Below are 21,780 nucleotides of genomic sequence, written 5' to 3'. Positions count from 1 at the left end.
TCCACGAGTGGAACCGTGGGAGGTGCTAGCCCGCACGCGGATATGCAAATGACACCCTCCTCCTTCAGGGGAGAGCTCTGGTTGGCGGAGCGCGGCCGCGACCACACAGCTGTGAGGGGAGGGGGGTGTGGGGGAGCGGCCGGGTTAGAGCCGGCGGGGTTCGGTCTTCCAATACCCCCCTCCCCCCGCGAAGTGGGGGAGCCCCCGCACGGCGGTGAGAGGGGTCGGGGGGGGGGGGGGAGGGGAAGGGGCTTCCCTCAGAGCGTCCCTGACGGCCCGGGTCGTGGGGGACTCTGCTCCCGGGGGGCTCCGTGGCACCGGGACCGCCACTAGCGGAGGCTGGGGGGGAGGGGGGCACCGAGGTGACTCTGGTGGGAGAGGGCATCTGCCCCTCGCCGCCCTGCAGCGCCCTTCCGCGGCCCCTTCCCCCTCCCCCGTGTCTGAGGTGATGCTGGCAGCCCTCAGGGAGGCCTCCCCGGCTGCCCGCCCCGTGGGGCCTCTCTCGGGCTGCCCTGCTGGAGCCCTGCGCTGCTGGCAGAGCCAGTCCCGCTGCCCGCGGCCTCGAGAGGCGACGCGAAGGAGCGTGGATGGGGCTTCCTCCATGTTTGTTTCCTTCCTCAGGGGGAGACCTGCAGGCCGAGGCGCGGAGCGGAGCGTCAGCTTCCAGCTGGTGGTGCAGGAGCTGGAGGTTTGATGGAAGTAGTGGCTTAAGGACCCCGCGCCCGCATCGAAACAATTAAAAAGGGAAAGAGGCTTGAATCGATGGTATTGCGGGCCTCCCTCCGTTTCCTATGGCCAACGCGCCCAGCGCGGGGCTGGCAGCTGCAGACCCCCGGGTACTGGCCTTAGCTGCTCAGGTCGCTGAGAGCCCAGAACAGGACATCCCCCTGCTACTTCTGAAGTTAAAGGGTAATTAATACTGTTTCTAAAATAAAAGGATGAGGTAGTAAAGTCTGGACAGCTCATCCTCCTTCTGCCTCCTTATATACAGAAGGTTTTTCTGAATATTTCTGGCAGGGCTGGAAACTCTGGAAGGTTGATAATATGGCTTTTCCTGAGAGTGGTATTGAGTGGCGTTTGGCTTGGCAACAATAAGGAGGAGGAGCTGGGCAGCAAATGGAGGGGAAGTCTTTTCTCCCTCTCAGCTGTCACCGTGTTTGTGAGACCCCTGCTGATGTGGGCAAGGATCTTACACTCGGTCAAACCATTTCTCCCAGTGCTTTTGGGCAGAGAGCCAGAGTGGTCGTCAGTATTCAGGTTTTAAGTCTTAACATAGAAACGCAATTGCGAGCTCCTGTGTGACTCCCCCTGTCTTTCTTTTTGCCACATAGCCACTGCTCATAGAAACGGTAGAAACAAGTTAGGTCCTGTTCTAAATTGGGATGTAATTATAAGGAAGCTATATGTTTCACAGTGGTTGTGGTTTTATCTGGCCTAGGAAGTTCATACGAATGGGCTATATCCCAGGTAATGTATGTTTTACTACTAAATGTGTAATGAGAAAATGGAAACCTAAGTTTAGCTGTCCTTCCCAAATCTAACAAATGGATTGTAGCTGTAGGAGTGAAAAATGCTGACAAAATATTTTATGCTGTTGTCAGCACTTTTAGAATTACCTTAATCCTGGCTCTGTCTACACATATTTCTCTTACGTTTTGGAAAAAGACAAAATAAATCTTGCACATCAGAATCTTACACTCCTCTTTGTGTCTCTCCTGCTTTCTTCCCACAGGAATTTTAAATAGTGCTTCCTTGGGATGTGAAGAATCCAAAAAAATTAAGCAAGATATATATGATTATGATCTTACACAGTACTGCATGCTGGTCCTTAGACAAGACCACTCTCGACTGCGTGGGGGCTGGGCTATCGCTGCCCAGCTAGCAGAGATACTAAGGTAAAAAAAAAAATTGCTAAGAAGTTTTCTTCTTGTTTTCTTTCTGGCCTTTCATCTTGCTCTTTTTCTTTTCAAGCTGTAATATGTTGGCTCCCATCCAGAACAAGGCTTGTTGTTCAGGAAAGGCCGGGGTTAAAGTGCAGGGAGCAGTCAAGAGCAGAGGGGTCAGGCATAGCCTAATTGATCCTGTTTAATTCATTCACATTGTGTTTCATGGAGCTAGGTAGACTGCTTGGTGGGAACGGTTTTCGTGTTGGCTTTACCTATTTTTCTGAACAGTACTCATCAGTGTCACAGTTCTTACCCAGTAATTGCTGATTTTGAACTGCAGTTATTTAAAAAAGTTTGTTTACTGAGATTTCATCTTGCAAAAATCTTCTAGCCTGATTGACTCACATCATGGCTTGACTCTGTTTAAATATCTATTTAATACACCTATTTTAAATATCTTTTTACATTTTAGACATAATAAAGGACACGGTTCATACAGACTAGATAGCTTGATGTAGTGATTTTGTAAGAATGGCATTATTAAGTTTAATTCATAGCTAGTAAATAAGACAACTTTAAACTCAAATCCCCAGTGATCCAATCTCAATTTTCAATGTCAGGACAAATACTAAGTTTTAAATCTTCCCCAAGTTGTACTTGATTTTGGCTTAACTAGGGAGCAGAATTCTGAGGCATGAAGCAATTAGGCAACCATCTCTTATTTATGCCATATCTGCAGTATGAATTTTTAATGCCAGGAATTTCACTAAGAGACGCAAGATTTATCACCAGAGTTGTGTGATACTTAAATCATCCCCTATAAGCTATTTCACTTTGCAGAGAAAACTGAAATTTATTTTAGCTATAAAAATGTCCTTTTGTAACTAGATGAATCTCGGCTTCATGCCTAGAATTTGCTTTCCAAGGGCTTTGGTAGGCAAAGCTTTACGTGTGTGCATTCACAAAAAGCTAACAAAGCCTAGACAAGATGTCAGAAAGTAAAATTCATAAAAAGTTAGGAAGGCTCTTTTGTTGAACTAGTATCAGTGCGGAGTACAGAATTGAAAAACTTCCCAGTTGTAAAACATGCAGTTTCTTGTAAAAAGTCTTCCAGAAATGACCAACATGTTTGCAGTGAGTAAAATAAGAAAACTGAGATCTGAAGACCTGATTTCTAGCCCACATGTATTCCTCAGCTGGAGGAAAGTTGTAGACAGACTTGCTGAAGATTTTGTGGTAATATTTTTTTTATACGTATTTTTGTTGCCTGATCTGCACCCCCTTCATCTTCAGGCTTCCTGTATCAGTTTTTTTGTCTACGTTTCTATTTTGCCTTTTTGACCATCAGAGCCCTTCCCTAGCATGTGGAGCAAGCCTGAACAGATCCTATGAAGCTAAAGGAGAAAGTGCCTTGATATGTTTTAAACTGAGACGTGCTATAATAAGTAGTAATATACTTGCTGTCTCCAGCCTGCCAGTGATTCCTCCTCCTTTTGAGGCAGCTACCTTGGAGCCAGTCACAGCAGTTAACTGTTGTTCAGTGTTGCATTGTCCCATGCCAGTGAAGCATTTCTTCTCTGATGACGTGACATTCATTCAAAGCTGTTCAAACAGGCCCTCAACTATTCAGGTTGATTTTTTTTCTCTCCCCGCCCCCCCCCCCCCCCATTTCAGTCATTGTTGTGTAGGTCTAGAGGTGAAAGGAGATCCTGAGGAATTCTACAAGAAATTTCTTCCTTCAGCTATAGACAACCTGCTGGTTTTGGGAAGACGCTTGCAAGCACGATTTATCCGAGCACTCAAGGTATTTAAATTTCATAGTTAAAAGAGCAGAGAACCTCTGTCAACTTTCCAAGGTTATGTATTCTATAAGTAGGAAATTATTCTAGGGACACTTGTATTATGAAAATTTATTTTCCAGAAATTACAGTAGTTTTTCTTATGCCTTGGAGCTTTGAAACTGAAATCTCTTACTGTGGAGCATTCGGTCCATTACATGTGGAAAGCTAGTTTGTAGTTGATTACCATAGGTTTGTGTACAGAGTTTGGCTACTACCTTTCACAAGTTTTAAAGGTAGGGGGAAGAAATGCAGTGGAAGTAGGATGGTAGAATTAGAGCTGTATGATAGACAGCATCCCAGTCACGGTAGTGTCTTTTTAACTTTGCATATAATTAGTTCAGTCTTTGTAACGGCTGTGTTCCCACTGCTTTATTCAGTTTTACAAAAAAAGGTTTAGGAAGTCTTAAGATTTAAATCAGAGTTGTTGAAGTTTGTTTTGCCATACAATTTCTGCCATGAAATTGGCAAAAAATTCCAAAAATGCTCACTGCTGCTGAACCTGCATGTTGGGAACCTCAGAAGCAGACTGTGTGAATTTGTAGATTTGAACACTTTCTCACTTCTCCCTCTTTGCAGAGAAGAAGGGTTTTGCCCAGCTAGGTTCCCTCATGCTTTTGAAGCATTCTGAGTCCCAGAAGCAGAAGGAGAAAAAACAACAAATGAAACCCACAAATAATTTAAATAACCAACCTCATGGATTCCAATAGTTTCTTTTAATATCCCCATTTCCCCGTAGTATCTCATTTTTTGGCTCACTGGCTTCTTGTACTTAGTCAGAGTTTTCCTGTGGAGTATTGTGATGGGCACCACAATCACAGTCAATTCTCAGAAAGTATCAGTAGACTAACATACTTTCTGTTAGTTCAGTACTTCAGAAGTGCATTTAGTGCTTAAGAAGGAAGCTTCCTGAATGACATCCCAGGAGACTTGAGTCTTATCCGCAATATGTAATTTCCCCCACACTTTCTTATTATGTCTCAGCCTACATGCTACTTGAGTCATGCTTGTGGGCAAAGATTTCTTTTGAATGCAAATGCAGTCAACGTTATAATTAGTACTTTGGCTTTTAAACCTTGTGGTCTCAGAGGTGACTGGGCACCCAGACTTGATGCTTGCTCAGTGGAACTTTGGAAGTCCCACTCTACCAGTGGAGATTTGTAGTTTATTCTGCCCTCATTTGCCTTTTGTACAAGTCTTTGAAGTCAAGGGAAGTACTGAAATAGCTTTCAGAAGCTGACGTATTGCCAAAACACAGAACAGATAGTATTACAGCTTAACTTGTTACTGTGATTTTCTCTCTCTCATTGTCAGTAAGAACCAAATACAAAGTTAAGCCATGACTGATGGCTGGAACTTACAGCACGGATCTAGGAATAGTCTTTCCAGAGTTTCATTTGTGGGGGCTCAATTAGTATGGGAGATATCAGGCCAAGTGCTTTATAACATTTTTCAGCAATGTAGTACTATCAAAAGCCCCTTAGCTGTCCCACACACCAAGATTTTAGATTTCCAGTGGCCTATAGCTCACACCTGGAACATAGACTCTAGGCTGTGTGTCTCTATGTGTGTTCACGTGTTCAAACCTGGATTCTTCCTGGTCACTTTTTCCAGTCCAGTGTTATCACAGGCAAGCACATAGCATAGTCTGTTTGGCAAACTGGTCAAACTTCAGCTTAACAGTGGTTTGGTGTTTGCTCCCAGACCTCCACCGAAGAGGTGCTTCTGAAGCCTCACCATGCCAGTTTTTAGGAACCTTTTCCATTTTAACTGTGTCCTTGCCCACTTTGTACCCTTTTTTTCCTGTGCTTTAACCTTAAATAATATAATTCCCACTTTGTGGATTAAATCTATGATGCAGTTGTACTGAGCTATTATTTGTCTTATTAGTCCTCCTATGCTATCAAATATTTTTTAAGGAGCAAACAAGGCGTCTCTCTCACTGTTACGATTTTTTCAGGAATAGATGCTTTTTTTAGTATGTTTAGAGTTTGTTGATTGATCTCTAGCCTTGGAAGAACTTGTAAGTTACTTTTTTGACTGATTGCTACAGTTTCACCAACCTCATTCAGGAATTAGATGGAGTTTTGGTCTCCAAATCCCTGAAGCATACGAACTTTCCTACTACATCAAGCTGAAGTCCTCAGTGAAGATACATACACATGCTTTTACCTACCTCTCTTTTGTTTAGGATGAAGAAAAACAAGATTTTTTACACTGGTTCCAAACAGTAACTGATGCCATCTGCTGGCTGTTCGGTGGGCATATTCAACTAGCAGCATGCGGTAAGGAAAAAGTAAACCCATAAAACATCTTAAAATTTATTTATGGAAATTACAGGTATCAAGAATCACTTTTAAGCTAATCTCCACCTAGTTTTCTAAATTGGAGACGATGTTAAATCAATCTCTTAAAGTAGTCCACTCAACAGAAACAGCAATATCTAAAATGGAAAAGAGCCACCAAATGGAAACTAGAGTTCCCCTTCTAGTCTTTTGGAGACAAACATTAAAAGAGTTTTCCTGTAATTTCCCTTTGTAATTCTATACCTTAAAAAAATAGGATTTTTTTACCAATAAGATACAGTTGATCTTTTTACCTGTGTGTGATTAACATATGCAGAAATTTGACCAGAGTACATTTTCAGCCCTGAAAAGTGGATAGACTTGAAAACAGATTTCTGAAGTTGTTGTCATGCCAGGAAATTTTACAAATACCTGACAAACTTCACTATACACTTCTGACCAAAATAACCTTTCAAGTAAATTGATGTTAATCACACTGATTTTAAAAAGCATAATTTGGTTTTGTTTCTATTACAGAACAAACCCCTAAGGATCATAAGAAGTGTAACTAAAAACACACACGGCCATAAAAATTACTGAATATGTAGACAGTGATACACTGGAATAAAAAAGATGGTGCTTTAATGACATCAGTGGACTTGCATTAAACCTGGTATAACAAACTGTCACGGTTGAAGTCCTTATCTTTTCCAGATATTGTTGCCCCAGTGATAATTCCACTGTTGTAATAAGAAACTGGTACTAGTGTAACATAAAAGGTTTTTAAAGCTTTTATTCCATTGCAACACCAGAGGGATATCCAAAGGCAGAAAAAACAGGGCTCAACATGTTTTTTGGATGTTGAAGTAGTTTACTTATTCCAGTAAATTTCAGTGTAAAAATTATAAAAGAGGGAGATTGTTCCAGAAACAGTATCTGGTTTTACTTGCTATGGCTTATGTTCCATAATGAAGTTTATTTGGTTTATGGTATTTTCAAGTCTGGTTCTGATTGCGTGTTTTCTTATTTGCTTGTTTTTGGTTTTTTTGCAGTACTGCAAAATGATCACTTCCTGCAGTTGTTAATAACAGATGATGTTGAAACAGCAATTACAATGATGTCTGTTTTACACAATATTTTGAGGGTCAATAGGTTAGTTGTTTTCATATCATTGATTTTTCTGAATTTTAAATTTAAAACTCAGTTCATTACTGCTTGGTAAAACAGAACTTTTTTATATACAAGAATTGTTGTGGGTTTTTTTTGTTTTCCTAATATTTGTTGTAGAAATAGAAAAAATAGCTATTTTCTTTATCATGTTGTTAAATTGAGGGAATGGGAATCAGTTGATTGAAACAGTAGTACTGCCTGGATCAGATTGCTGGTCCAGCTAGCTGGGTATGTTGGCTTGCTGAATGCCTGACATACCTAAAAATAAGTCACTGTTAAAAAGCTCATAGTCTGTAATTAACACTTCAATTCTGTCCCCCTCCCTGCCTTTTCTTTTTTATTCTTTTGAAAGTTCTGTCTTGCTTCAGGTTGATGAAGAGACCCTTCACTCTGTTTTGGATGAACTTGTTTATAAGCTTTCATCTACCACCAATCCTGTCATAGGGAATGCTGCTACAAAACTGCTATTATTGGTGGCAAAATTTTGCAAGCAGCTTGTGAAGTTACTCACAGCTCGCTACAAAGGTTTGTAAACATGAATGGGACCAATCACTCTGCCTCCTCTTACATTCACTGTAAAAATACAAAGATGGAGGTTTCCCATCTCGGTTCAATAACTATCCAATACAGAAGGAAACTGCAGTGCTTTGTTGGGGTTTTTTTCCTTCTCTTCTGTTCATTTTCATTGTACTTTTCTTTAAGGTGCCATGCCTCTTTCTGTTTCCTGGATTTATTATCTTCTGTGTATTGAGGACTCTGCATGTGGCAACTTGTCTCTTAACGCTGTTGTTTGTTGCTTCCAACCTGTTTGGCTTTACTTCTTTCTGTGTGATGTTCTGCCTCTGTTTTTCCTGTGCAGGTTGGATATTGAGAGATCCTAGTAGCAGGGTGCCTGTACTGCCACGGTAAGAGCCGTGTGTCAGACATCTGCCAGTGTGCTAAGGCTCACTAGTCCAGAAGCATGAAAGTTTTACTTAAAACCAACTTGTGACCCTGGCTGTTACATGTCTGCTTACCTGATAGGTGCTGTTCTGTTACTGAGGAGCTGACTGTCTTTTGATATCCAAGTGATTGGAACGAACTCTTTCAAAAAATTCATGAAATGAGTTTATTGTTTTGTCTTGATGCCTTTAGGTGAGGAGGCCAAGTAGGCATATAATTTGCCTTATGTTATTCATTATTTAATGAGGTGTCCCATTTAATGTTTCTGTCTCTAGCCTCACAGGGAGCTCCAGGAAACCCTTTAGTCCTCTCTCATGCCCATGGAAACTAAGACAGAGGCTTTGATGTTTGCCAGGTCTCTTGTGTTCTGGATGTTATCAATGGTCAAAACTACTTATAAGCAGCCTCAGTCCTTTGGGGACAAGGACAGTAAGAAGTGGGTATGCTAGACAAAAATGTCCAATTCCCTTTTTTTACTCTTGTGCTGACTACTTATTAGGCAGTACCAGCCAGATAAATTTCTGGACCAGAGGGGCAGCTTTGCCACCCTTTTGCCTACAGAATTGAGAGAGGAGGGTTTCCTTTTGGTACGAAATTAAGCGTTACATGCCTAAGGCTGATACCATGTTATGGATTCTTGTGAAGCTGCTGTGATGGTCTGATCATCCCAGCTGTAGAATGCTGGCTTATCTGAAGAGGTGCAAGTCTCCATCAAAGGATTATGCTTTATTTTGCTCTGGAATCACAATATGCCACAGTCATTTAGAGGATCTTCATCTCTCTTCTGTACACGTTTCCTGCTTCCACTAAAAAAAAAAAACCACTTTCTCAGCTTTTTTTTTTTTTAAGTTAGAATCCTTATGTTAGTTTTCACTCAGGCTTTGGAATCCTTTAGGTAGTTTGAGGAACAGCAGCAACAAAGAAAGCATTACAGCATTTCCACCATCTGGCCATCTCATTGAAGTAACTTGGCTTCACAGTGACTCAGAGCCATTGCCAGTATGAGGTACTTCAGTGTAAGCTTTCTGTCAGTAAAGGCAGCCTGCTGGAGGTGAGGACATCACCTGAACCTCACATCTCCAAGACTAGCACAGTCTTTACATCAGGTTTCCAGGAGGTTCTGGTCTTTTTGTCTGCCTGGGTTGACACATCTTGAGAAGCACACTTGAGGTACTACTCCCTGTCAGTAGCTGAAAGGTGCATATGGCTGTGTAGTCCATACAGAAACTGGCAAATGGTTGCATCAGACCCACAGGAATTCTGTGAGGGAACTACCTTGTGTAGCCAGGCTACGTGCTTTTGCAGAGCTCAGGCAGCCTTAGGGGACACACTGACTCCATTTGGAGTCTCACCTGTCTCTCTCCTGAAGTGTTTAACCGTCATTGTCTTTCCAAAATGGTGCACATGTGATAGAACAGAGGTGCCATTTCTGTTTGCATGAAGGACTTTGTGCTCCCTATTCAGATCCTATAAGTATATATGAGAGTTGGAGTTGCCCAGTGTATAAATTTGCTTATGGACAATGATATGAAGATGGAAGACTTACTTGAATCTGCAGTTCTTCAGGAGGCTATCCAAACATGTGTCTACTTCCTGCCCTCCTTTCTTTTCCCTCCAACTCCCTGCATAACTCTCAAGCTCTGGGATTTGTCTGATACAAAGCTAAAAAGCATGTTTAGTGTTTACTTGTGTCCTGTGTGCAGCACAGGGAGTGTGTGTGTGCGTGTGTGTGTTGTGGGGTGAGCACAAGTGTGCTTTTTAGCTACTGCGAACCTAAAAAGCTATTTTGTCTCAGTGATTGGATGCACATGTACTCACAGTTACACTATGCTATACAGATAAGACATCAAAGAATTCCAGTTATAAATAAATACATTTTATTACGAAAAATATAAAAGCAGTAGCAATAAAACCTAGCACTTGCGTGGTGCTTTACATCCTTTTAGTACTTTACAATGACTTACTGATAAGACACTGAATGTACATTGATAATTTAACTGCCAGTTATGTAGACAAAATAGATAGTGGCTTGGACATACAAAATTAAAATCACTGTATAATACTTATCTGTGATAGTTAGAGCACCAGATATTACTTGATAATATTCTGCATTGAAAGTCAAAGATGACTGATGATGTTCAGCTCTAGTGTTCCTTTGCACATAGAATCAGATTTGATTTTTTGACTTGAAAATTGTTAGTTTTAAATCCTGAAAAGAAAAAGTCACCTTAGTGGTATCACATGCTGCTTCTCTCTCTCTTAGGATTAAAAGGGCTTTTAAGTAAACAATGGACTGGCAAAGGATTTGACAGGGATCTCAGTCAACTCTTGGACCTGCTGTACTTGGAACAATCCAGTGGAAAAGGAGAAATGCAGGTGCTGAAGTTTAATAAGACTTTTGCATGTGAAATCCTAGTTCCATGTGATTTATTGTGTTTAGAATGGATTTACTTTATCACTTTGTTGACGCTTTTCAAAGCCTGTGTTATTTTTTCACTATATTAATGGATTTTAAATTTCCTATTTATTAATTTTTTTCCCTCCATCATCTTTGAAGATATAAAGAAATTGTCCATGATTAAGGTATGGGACTGTGACTTGAGAGATTGACTTTCTGTTGCGGATTCAGCATAGATTTCTATACAACTGTGGGGGAAAAAATATAATTTTGTTTTGCTAACTATAAACCAAAAATAACTGTATCTGCTTTTCTCACATCAGTATTACAAATTTAGATCTCTGAATTCTAGGCAGCGTTCACGTAGAATTAAGTCATATAGAGAAAAGTTCAGTAAGAATGTCTTCTGGGCTGTGTTCCCAATAAAAGAGGCAATGTGTGTTTTATGAACTTCTTAACAGAATTTTACATGCAGGTTTCTCAGAGACAATACTTTAAAGGAAATCGGGGTTGTGTTTCTAGAGACCTGATTTCATCTTCAACAGAGCAAGGTGTTTTGTGGTTTGTTTGTTTTTTAAATTCCATTTAAGAGTAGCATTGATTTTTATTTTATGTTTCTTGCATTTCAGTGACTTCTGATCATACTGCAAATGTAACATTTTCCTGGCGCTAGTTCTCCAAACTTGTCTTTCTGTTATCTCTAGTGTAGGTATTCTGATTGAATCACTGTTTGAAATATCAAGTGCTTCAGGTGTTTTAAATACAAATTTCTAAAATTGATTAATGCAGCTAACATATATTTTATATTTGTGATGTAGATTCATTTGTTTACCACAGAGAGCATCAATCCAGATGATCAGATTAGCTGCCTTGGAGCAAGTACAGGGTTCATGATAGTAACTGTCTTATAAGACCTTAAGTTCCCCAAGCTGTTACAAATACTGAATTTTGATGCATTTGAAAACTGATGGGTTTTGGCCAAATGTTAAGATTGTTCCAAATATGCAAGCAGTAATAAAGTGTTTTTATATGCAGAGAAAATATTCTACCAACTGCTTTATTAATTTCAGAGGCAGCATCAAGCAGCTTGTATAATCCAGGCTATGTGGAGGGGATTTCAGACAAGGAAAAGGCTGAAAAAACTACCCCAAGCAGTGACCACTTTACAGAGGAGCTTCAGGTAAACCGTATGGCTTTGTAAAAAGCACTAAAGAGAAGAATCTAGTAAGAAGGTTTGGTTTGTTTTTTCTCAGGTCACAGAGTGACAGGAAAAATTTAGGTCATCTAATCCAATATCCCATTTGAAGTAAGGCCAGCCTCAAAACAGGATCTGGCTGCTCAGGGCTGTATCCAGCTCTGGAGGTCTCCAAGGATGGAGATCCCACTATCTCACTTGGTCCTTGTCCTGGTGCTGAATGACTTGCCTTGTGAAGAATTTTTCCATTACAGCCAGTGGGAATTTCCTTGTTGCAGCTCTTCACCACTGCCCCTTGTCCTTTTTCTGTGCACCTCTAAAAGTCTTTGTCTTTTCTGTAATGCTTCTTTTAAGTAGTGGAAGACAGAAATTAGATTTCCCTTCCTTTAGGCTAAACAAACCCATCTTGTCACCTGTCCTTGTATATCATATGTTCCATAGCCCTAATTGTCTCTGGACAGTCTCTATCCTTCCAGTTTGTTAATATTTGTCTTCTACTGGGGGGCCCAGTAGAGTGTGGCCAATATTCCAGGTGTGCCCTCAAGAGTGCCGAGTAAAGCAAAATAATAATCTTCTTTGACCTGCTGCCTCTGCTTTTCCTAGTGCAGCCCACTACACAGCTAGCCTTTGTTACTGCAAGGACATGCTACTGGCTCGTGTTCAACTTGTCACCCACCAGGAACCCCAGGTCCTTTTCATTGGAGCTGCTGTCCGGGTAGTCAGTGCCCAACCTGTACTCATTCATGAGGTTATTTTGTACCACGTGTAGAACTTCCCATTTGAACTCCATGTGGTTTCTGTTGACCCATTTTCTGTGTTTGTGGAGGTTCCTCTGAGTGTCAGCCCTGCCCTGCATGGGAGACTGTGATGACAGCCTTGATAAAGTCAAGGAAAATGACATCCACTGCTCTCCCCTCATCCACAGAGCCAGTCATCTCATCACAGAAGGCAATCAGGCTCGTCAAAGATGATTTGCCTGTGATAAATCTATGCTGGCTATTCCATTTCACCTTCCTGTCCTTCCTGGAAATAGCTTCCCTGAGGATTTGCTCCCATGTCCCAGGGCATAAGTTTGGGCTGACCAAGAGTTCCTTCATCTTGAAGATGCCTTTTTCCAGTCAGCTGTTATTTCTGAGGCATAAAGGTAACGTAATGCCAATATGAGCTGTTTCACTACAGATTCTTTTAGCAGAGACATCCAAACAATGTGCTTTTCCAGCAGTACCTGTCCTTTTCCCAGCTGCCAGACTTCTCCATGAAAAAACTTTACTTCTGTGATGCTTTTATATGTTTTCTGTGTAAAATCTACAGCATATAGAAAAAAGCGTGTCATGCTGTAGCATGGGATTGCACTAAATAGCACTAGAGGATGAGGTACTGGTGGTAGAACAGTTCACTGGCTCACAGTTAACTTGACACAAAATTCCACCATAAATTGAATGTGGAGCTGTCCTGGAGTTTCCAATCTGCCATGCCATAGTCCTTGCAAGATGTTGTTCTTCATTAATATTTGAAATCTTTGTCTCTTGGAAGTGGAGTCACTTCAGTGACCTAAAAATAGTATCCTCTGACTTGGAGCACCACAGAAGAATGAAGCTACATAAATAATGCTTGTCTTACTTGAAGTAGGATTTGAGCAGTAATGTTAGCACATGTTAGGCTAACTCTTTTGAGAAATTTAGTGTAAATTTAACATAGGTTAAGGGATCTAGATCAAGTTCAGACTCCACAGCAGGTTTTTTCAACCTTTTTTTGCACATGTTGAGCATTACTGTATCAAAACTAGATCTTAGAAATCAATTAGTCAAATCACATTGCATTATGATCAAGGTGTTAGGAAGCAGACAGTTATGATTTGTCGGCTAGACTGGTGTTAAGAAGATATTGGACTATCTAGGGTGTAATCTTTAAATTCTGGAAGATTTGCAGGGACAAGCAGTGTGTCTGTTGAGGGCCACCAGCCACTCCAGCATTTGTGCTGAAAGACAGAGAATGACATCCTTGTCACTCCTTTTTACTCCACTATACACTTTGAACCAATATTCCTGCCCTCATAAGGCACCTTGCAAGGTTGCAAGCCAAAATCCAGAAAACTTGGATAATGGGCTAAGACATAACATGGTAAAGCAGAAGGGAAAGGATGGCAAAGCAATTGGCAATCAACAAGATAATTGACTTTCTTGTGTCATATTTTCAGTATTGTGAGTGTTAGCGCATGCCTCTTAAGAAGTTCTTGAGTAATTTAAATGGACTTTTGAATGTGTTTGCTTTATATTGAGAGGAATGGAAATCTATTAATATCCTTACAGTTGTGTGTTCATGGCTCATTCAGTCCCAATGCACTGAGTAAATACAGTAACTGTACAGCTCCAGTGTTGGGTTTTTTTTCCATCTAGGTCAAAGCTGCAGTTAGTGTTACGCTGAAAAATAGTGTTTGGAATACTGTAAGCATGACTTTAGAAAAGCTTGCAAGAGGACTTTTTAATTTTTAACAGTCAGGTTTTGGTTATATTCACAGATTTATTTTAGAACAAGTGTGGTTAAATACTGCTGAGGCTGAAACTCCAAATTTGGCTCACCTGCAGCTGCAGTGGAAGATCTTAAACTCTGCAAGTTACAAACTTCTGAAACTCTGTGGTTTCAGAAATGTCTCCTTGGTGAATATTAAAGCCTGTAATCTCTCCTTGAAGTTAGTTCACTGTTACATAGCTAATTGTAGAACTGTTAAAATAGCAATAATTTGTATTACTCATGCATCAAAAATCAAACCATTTTATACTTATAAAGCGATGATCAGAGGAAGGCTGATCAGTACCATGAACTGCTGAAGGAAGCTTGGATCTTACTCTGTGTGTGTTTTGCTTGTGTTCAGAGGTATTTCCCTCTCACAATGTGGTTTTGTGCAAGTAAATATGTCTTATCATTAGGAGGAACAGCGAATGAAGAAGAGCATGTGTTTTGCAGACTATACAGGAAAGAATCGGTATCAAACGAAACATTTAAATACCTGACAGATACTATTGGTAGTTTCATGGATGCACATCTGAGAAGTTCACGAAACATTCTTGTAGTTTTCCACCTAGTGGAGCTGATAAAAATTTCTAGGGAAAATTATTAATAGTTTTATCAAGAAAACGTCATCAAAAGTCCTGTTTGATCCTATGACATCATTCCACCTAGAAGTATAATATGTGCCTGCCTGGATTAAAAATGCAAAGATTTACAGCTCTAATTCTCAGAAATGTGTGGGCGGAAAACCTCTAGTTTCCTTGAGACCATTCTGATGTAATCATATATATCATCATCTGTCTGTGTAAGTAGATGTGTGGGCACGCTTCAAGTCTGCATTACTGTCATAAAAGGATTATGGTCTCTCAGATTGTGGTGGAGGCTGTTTTATCAGTTAAGGCCAGATCTTTAAATCCAGAGCATCTTTTCCACAAAATAGCTTCCATCCCACCTTTCCCCACCCAGTTATGGAGACTGAGGAGAAAGTATGGTTGGTGGAAAAATTACAACTCAATTTATACTAGCGATGGGAAACACACAAATAACTCAATAGTACTGTGAGTCTAAAGGTATGTGACATGCAGCAATACCAAAATTGCTGGACATTAGTTCTAGTCTATGGCTTCCCCCCCGCCGCCTTTCTGACACCCCTTATGCCTGTGCCCTGTCAATTTTTTCTCTTCCCTAGTGCTTAAGGTGCTCCTTTCATTGTCTCTGGAAAAGTGCTAAAGGAGAGCAGAACTCAGGGCTCTGGGCCCAGTGGGGGTACTCAGGTCCTGAGCAGGGAAGTGATTTTGCTGCAATAGGAGAAGAGGAGGAGTCACATCATTACCTCATTGTAGGGTAAACTCGTAAAGTCTCAAGCGTTAAGCTGCTAATGAGGTTAGGGCCATTGGGATGAGAAGGGGTAGTGAAGGGAGGGGGAGTCCTAGCTCACAGCATCTCATGCTTCACTGAAACCATGTGAAAGTGATCTCAGTAATTATTAGTATCAATACATCAGTATATTTAGTATTAATATATTAGTCTCCATGTTAATGTTAGTGTCTATATATAATTGATATACAGGCTATTATTAGGTTAAACACTCCAGGGCCAGTTACAGAGTTTTCATTTGTCTTATCTGTGAAACATCTGCTGGGACTTTTCCAATGCCAAGTACAGTGAGGCAACATCCTAACGTCAAATTACAACAGCTAGTACAGATCAGGAAGAATTTACAAGAAAATTCTTTCCTAGTGTTCTGTTAACAAAATTGATGGAGGAAATGTGATGGTCTGGATTTCCTGCTGGATTTCCTGGAGAAAAAAAATCCCTCCAAATTTAGGAAGTGAGCCTTAACAGCCAACATTCTGATCTACTCTTGCAGTCGGTACAAAAATAATAGAATGTATTCTGGAAAGCAGGTGCCATACATGCTGATGGATGCACTGGAAAAGGTGAGTACTGGAGCAGACGGCTAATGTTGCTTTACCTCTTCCCCAGATGTTCTAGTTCATGCTGGCTGTGAATGTCCCACATGGAACATTGTTCCCTTCAGGGTCCTTAGAACTTTATCCTAAGTAAAAATATATCCTTTGATTTGATACCAGATTGAATGACTGGCTCAAAATTTTTCATGGTGATAGATAGTGTGGTAATTTGTTAGCTTGCAGGTGATACCTCATTGCTTGGTGTGGTCCTGCAGCCAGCAGCTGGGATGGCAGATTGTTTTGTGGATTTCCTCCCTTGATGCTGGGCCATTTAACAGAAGGAGAGAGTTGTTTTTAAGAAATGTACAACTTAAGCTAATTGTTAATGTATTTGTGTATTGCAGAGCTAAACGGCAACAGGAGCTGCAGCATTTAAAAAAACAGAAGGAAGATGAGGCTCTAAAACTGCAAATGCAACTTCAGAGACAGAGGGCCATGAGACTCTTCCATGAGCGACAGCTGGCCTTACTGGAAATAATCCATGCCAGTATGATTTATATTAAACTATATCAGAAGATTAAAGTGTCTGGGTCTCCTTAAGAATAGTTTCCCCAAATATATTTCCTAATCTTGCATATCTGTTTGCACTGTAGTCTTACTGCCTCTTCTCCTGACCCAATTATCTGACAGAGAACATGCTAGTTCTACAAGGGCTCAGTAACGACTGATCAAGATCTGCTGCCTTCAAAATGGTGCAGGAGAAAGGGAAACCAAGTTTTCTTGTGTTACAAAGCTGTCTTGCAGCTACAAGTTTCTGAGATGTGGCCCACAGCTAGCGGACCTTGGAGGAAGGGGGGGTTTTAACTGATGGCACCCAAGCTTTTTTGGTACTACCTAGTTTGAGGATTAAAAATGTAAATTGTTAAGAGATCCAAACCCACAGTCTTATAACTGGATTTTTGTAACATTTGTAGGTCAGGTAAATAAGTACATGGAGGAAATGGAAGGGAAATCAGCATTAACTATCCAGAGATTCTGGCGAGGGTATAGAGCAAGAAGAAATTTTCATCAACAGAAACAATCTCTTAAGGAGTATAAAGCAGCTGTTGTCATTCAGAGAGCAGTAAGTGTATATATACTTTATTTTAACATTAGACAGGACTGAGTGGATTATTGCGATCCCTCAAAAACCTCTGTTTATTCTCTTACTGTCGATGTAGCCATAATTTATTAAAAAATTATTCAGAGGATGATAGTCTAGAGCCACAAGGTGCTTAGACAGGTTAAACCTTGCATAGGTTACAAAGCCTAATACAGTCCTGTAACTAAACTACAAGAGCTACTTCTTTGACACCTAAGGTTGGAATTTCACAATACTACAGATGAGTCAGTAATGTATTATGAGAGTTCTTACTTACTATTTAGTATTCATGCTGACCGTTGTATGTTGCCTTTTCAGCATTATAGCTAAATTTACACTTTAACAGATGCAGTACTGAAACATTCTTCTTTCACTGATTGATTACAAACAAAGCAAGAAGTCAAACTTCCTGCCTGTGATTGTCATATTCTCGTATGTTCTTTACAAAGGCTTGTAAATTCTTGGAAAAACGAAGAAGGAGGAGACTTCTCTCTCCTTGGAAAGATCCCAAGGGACTGACTGATGAGCAGAGACTAGCTTTGCAGCAGAAGGTGGATGACTACATCAAATTGCATCCGGTCTGTTTCTTAGTCATTTCATAATTTGCATTAATGATGCAACATAAAATACTGTAGGGATGAAATACATTCAGCTTCATAAATTCTGATCAAGATAATCCATGTGAGGTATGCATATATTAACCCTGCTTGTTTGACAGCAAGGCACTAGGAAATTGGGGATTTTAACCATTAATCTAATAAAAAGGGTCAAAGCAAACTGTAATTGGAAAATTTATATACTTGATGATGGATAGCTTTGGAGAGGGCTGCAGAGGAAGCAAAATTATTAAGTTAACAAGAACAGCATTTGCATTCCTTGTTTAGAGATTATTCTGCCCCCAAAAGATTTAAAATAACTAGCTCCTAATGGTAATAAACTGTTATTTTCCTCCAGGCTTCCCAAATGTCAGAAGAAATGAGTAAAGAATTACATATGCAAGCCCAGGAAAAGCTGGCACAGTTCCTGCTGAGGAGCAGACTGGATCAGAGAGCAGCGCAGCGAAGAGAGGCCTTACTGGCTCAGGTCAACACTGATGTGGAGCTGCTAATGAGTATGTGTCTGCTCTGGTCATAGTTTTGATTACCATTTGGATTAAACTAATTTAGAGACAAAATTAGAGGGAACAGTGGTAAAGCCTCATTTCAAATCTGAAATATCTTTCTTCTTTTGCCATATGCCTTATCTTGAGATTCAGGCTTTGTTAGAGATTATCTGAGTATTGCTATAGGTTAAGTATACACACCTGCTTTTCAAGGAGCATCTTATTCTACTAAAAGTCTCACTCTGATACATTGACAAGAAAAGCAATCGCCCTGTAAAAGGCATTAAAATTTCTAAGAAGAGGATCTCACACAATCTCTTCCTATGCACTTGTTTTGCTTTGTTCTGTTTTCTTGTGTTGTAAGTAACCCACTGGTTGAAGCGCTCTCACCTCTTTCAGATAAAGAGAGAAATCTTTGAGCTATGAATTCCGAGTCATGTTTTCATCTTCTCTGGCCTGGCTTTATTTGAAACGGAATTCACTATTATGCTATCTTAATTCCAGACAAGTAGCCCGGAGTGAAAGAGTGAGAATAGCAAACTGCAGCCACCAGAGAGCACCCAATCCAGACAAAATTCAGCAAGTTACTGAATTCCATTATTTAGTCTGTCACGTGCTGTGTCATTGCAGCTCATTGCTCCCTGAACAGGCAGATCAGTAGCACATTCTTACACTGTGCTGGGTCCCCCAGGCAGGGAATACACAGTGCTGCTCTGCCAGAGCGGTGGAAACGCTATGCTGATGTCACCCTGCGTCAGGAGCGCTGATCCAGCAGTAGCGACCAGGAGCTCTTCTTTCTCTTAGGTCATAGTTTCACAAGAAGTCATTTTGGTGGGTGCCACCACTGCACCTGAATGATGTAGTCCTGCTTTCCCCTCTTCTTCTCCCTCCCACATTATGTATTTTTTCAGATTAGCCTTGATTTGGATTGCTTCTCCAATCAGGTTTATCATGCAGCCATAAAATTGTAATGCCAGCATGGGGAAAGGAGTGACCTAGGACAGTGGGAAGTGGGAGGGTAGTGCTCCTTCTTTTTTTGTTTGAAATACTCATAAAACTGCAAACAAAATACAGAAAACTCTTCTCCTTTTTCTTACAGGTGCTCCAGGGTTAGCAAGGACTACAGAAAAAGATCTTGATGTCTTTATGAGTCGATCAATCCCTGTAGCTACCAAGGCAAGGCAATCCCACAACACTATGCTGAAATACACTCGCTGGCCATGGTGGAAGAAGCTTGGAGATGAGTTTATGGAGGATGATGTCGTTCCTGATGATGCCCTAAATGCAGAACTGGGAACTATATTTATTGGTGGAAGGAAATCCTTTTAGGTAACAGGCAGAAGAATTGCTTACTCAACTAGACTTACCTCGCACTATGCACTCACTTGCATGTGTTTTTAAGGAAGGAAAACACTGGAATTGTAAGACAAAGTACTGAAAAAGACCAAAGCCTTATTTTAGTGCATTTTACTTATTAAGAAACTCTTCTGTACATCAACAGTTAGATCCTATTGATTGTGCTGTTGCAAGTAAGATTTAAATACTGTAATTGTAAATGAGGATATTTTGTAATTTGTATCACTTTAAAAGTAAGTTCATAACCTTTGGCTTTTCAGTTCTTATTCACACTCGGATGCGTAAAGAATCATGCTATTGTAAAAGCCTGGGATTTTATAGCAAAACATTTTATCAGATGATGTACTTTGAGATAAAGATGGGTCCAGAACAAACCAAGACACCAATAAGTCAAGCAAGCACTAGGCAGGCTGTGTGCTTACAGCAGGGTAGAACAGCTAACTCCTGTTAGCACAGGCAAAGCTTGGCCTGAGGAACCTACACCAGCTGCTTGATAGCAACGAGGGAAAAAGCAAGGGGAGGAAAAAAATGCCAATGTTCTTGGATTATACGTGTTTTCCTTTAAAAGCATGCAGTTCTTTCCACAGCCAATTCAGTGCATTGTAACATGGGCACAGTCCAAACTGTTACATGGGATTGTAGCCTCAGTGTGACCATCTGGACCATCAGCTCTGTCTTCTTAAACCGTGCAGATGCTGTTTAATCCAGAAAGGTCTCTAGCACAGGGCCTCTGCAGTCACTGTGACCCAGTACACAGTAAAAACCTACAGTCAAGGGCCGAAGGCTGCTGCTTTACCGATGTGCTTAGAAAGCGAGGAGAACTCAAGGCTGCAGCTAGTGCTGTAAGTGCCTGCACTTGTTTTTAGGTGAAAGGCCCAGAGAGTCTTAAGAATTGGATCTTACCTCACTGCAGACAAGAAGAAAGTGCAGTGAATTCTGCTAGTTTTATGTGGGCAGCAGTACTGGTTCAGCGTGTTTGTTTTCCATTCTTTCTAGAAGGTTTTGATTTTTAATTTTAGTGGAGATGAATGGAAAACAAATAAATAGAAATAGTGGGCAGAAGCCCAAGCCCATTCAGATGCAGCTGATACATTGAAATTAATAACTGGACAGCTGCCAAGAGGAAGAGCTGTGCTCTATGTTAATTTTTTTAGCAGAACTGTGATTTGGAAGGCACTGAATTGGCTCTCAGCTCCTTTCTTGGAGAGTTAACTGGTGGAACAATCCATTAACTATTGGCCAGGGCACTTGGATGTGTCTGTTGAGTTACATATTGTTCTGCACAGCCCTGCTATTAGTTTTAGGTCATGCCCGTAACAACACAGGCGCCCTAAAACCACCAGAGTGGAGGGGCTGGGGGGCAGTCACCAAGCGCTCCAGGGGATAGAAGCTACCCCCCAGCAGCTGCCAAGCTCTGGTGCTGGAAAAGGCTCAGTGTCTCTGGATGAACTGCAGCAAGCCAGCTGTTTCCTCGCAAATACGTGAGTCCTCTGTGCACATCGTAGTCCCCTCTGCTGTGCAGCCACTGACCCAACTATTTTGAGACAGCAGCCTCTGCTGTTATGTTTATTCCCAATCACCCTCATTATAACAGCTCTTTAGCGCAGAGGGATGTTCACAAAGGTGCTTTGCTTAATGTATTTTATGTAAAGAGATGAGCACCCCTGGCCGGTGTTAAATACCAAGGGCATTATAGAGCCATCTTACCAAAAAGCCATTTATTGTAATGGCGTCTGCCACTCACTGCCATTGGAGTGGATAATGAACTTCCCCTTTGGAATATGCAATTTGCTGAATAATGGGGGTTTTGAAGTGAACAGAGAGCCTGGTGGAAGGTGCAGTCTTGCTGGAGGAATTCAAGTTGCTGGGTGGTTTATTACCAGCTCGGCAGTGCAAATTCCCCTGCCCCACTACTGCCCTGATAAATAAAAATGCCTCTTCTTACTTTGTGCTTGTCACCAGGAGATCTCAGTCATCTCAGTTTTACAGACCAAGGAAACCGAGGCAAGAGAGCTGTGAGGGAACATGCCTATGGCCATATATAAC

At 40.9% G+C, this 21,780-nt stretch overlaps 1 protein-coding gene across 2 annotated transcripts; it reads left to right on the top strand.

Moving 5' to 3' along the window:
* The first annotated feature begins 67 nt into the window (after positions 1-67).
* On the top strand, positions 68-19,979 carry IQCB1 (IQ motif containing B1). Of its 2 annotated transcripts, XM_075028781.1 has the most exons (14): positions 68-214; positions 622-909; positions 1,733-1,895; positions 3,561-3,690; positions 5,916-6,009; positions 7,062-7,161; positions 7,532-7,704; positions 10,385-10,497; positions 11,590-11,699; positions 16,540-16,682; positions 17,110-17,258; positions 17,726-17,854; positions 18,231-18,387; positions 19,478-19,979. In XM_075028781.1, the coding sequence occupies exons 2-14, from the start codon at positions 792-794 to the stop codon at positions 19,705-19,707; spliced, it is 1,809 nt and encodes a 602-aa protein (XP_074884882.1). In that variant the 5' UTR covers positions 68-214; positions 622-791; the 3' UTR covers positions 19,708-19,979. The 2 variants fall into 2 exon arrangements, with proteins under 2 accessions (XP_074884882.1, XP_074884883.1); XM_075028782.1 differs by lacking the exon at positions 68-214 and having other exon boundaries at positions 262-909.
* The last annotated feature ends 1,801 nt before the right edge of the window (positions 19,980-21,780 follow it).

The sequence above is a fragment of the Buteo buteo genome, chromosome 5, assembly GCF_964188355.1.
Source record: "Buteo buteo chromosome 5, bButBut1.hap1.1, whole genome shotgun sequence".
NCBI lineage: Eukaryota > Metazoa > Chordata > Aves > Accipitriformes > Accipitridae > Buteo > Buteo buteo.
This window is presented reverse-complemented; position numbering and strand designations above follow the sequence as displayed.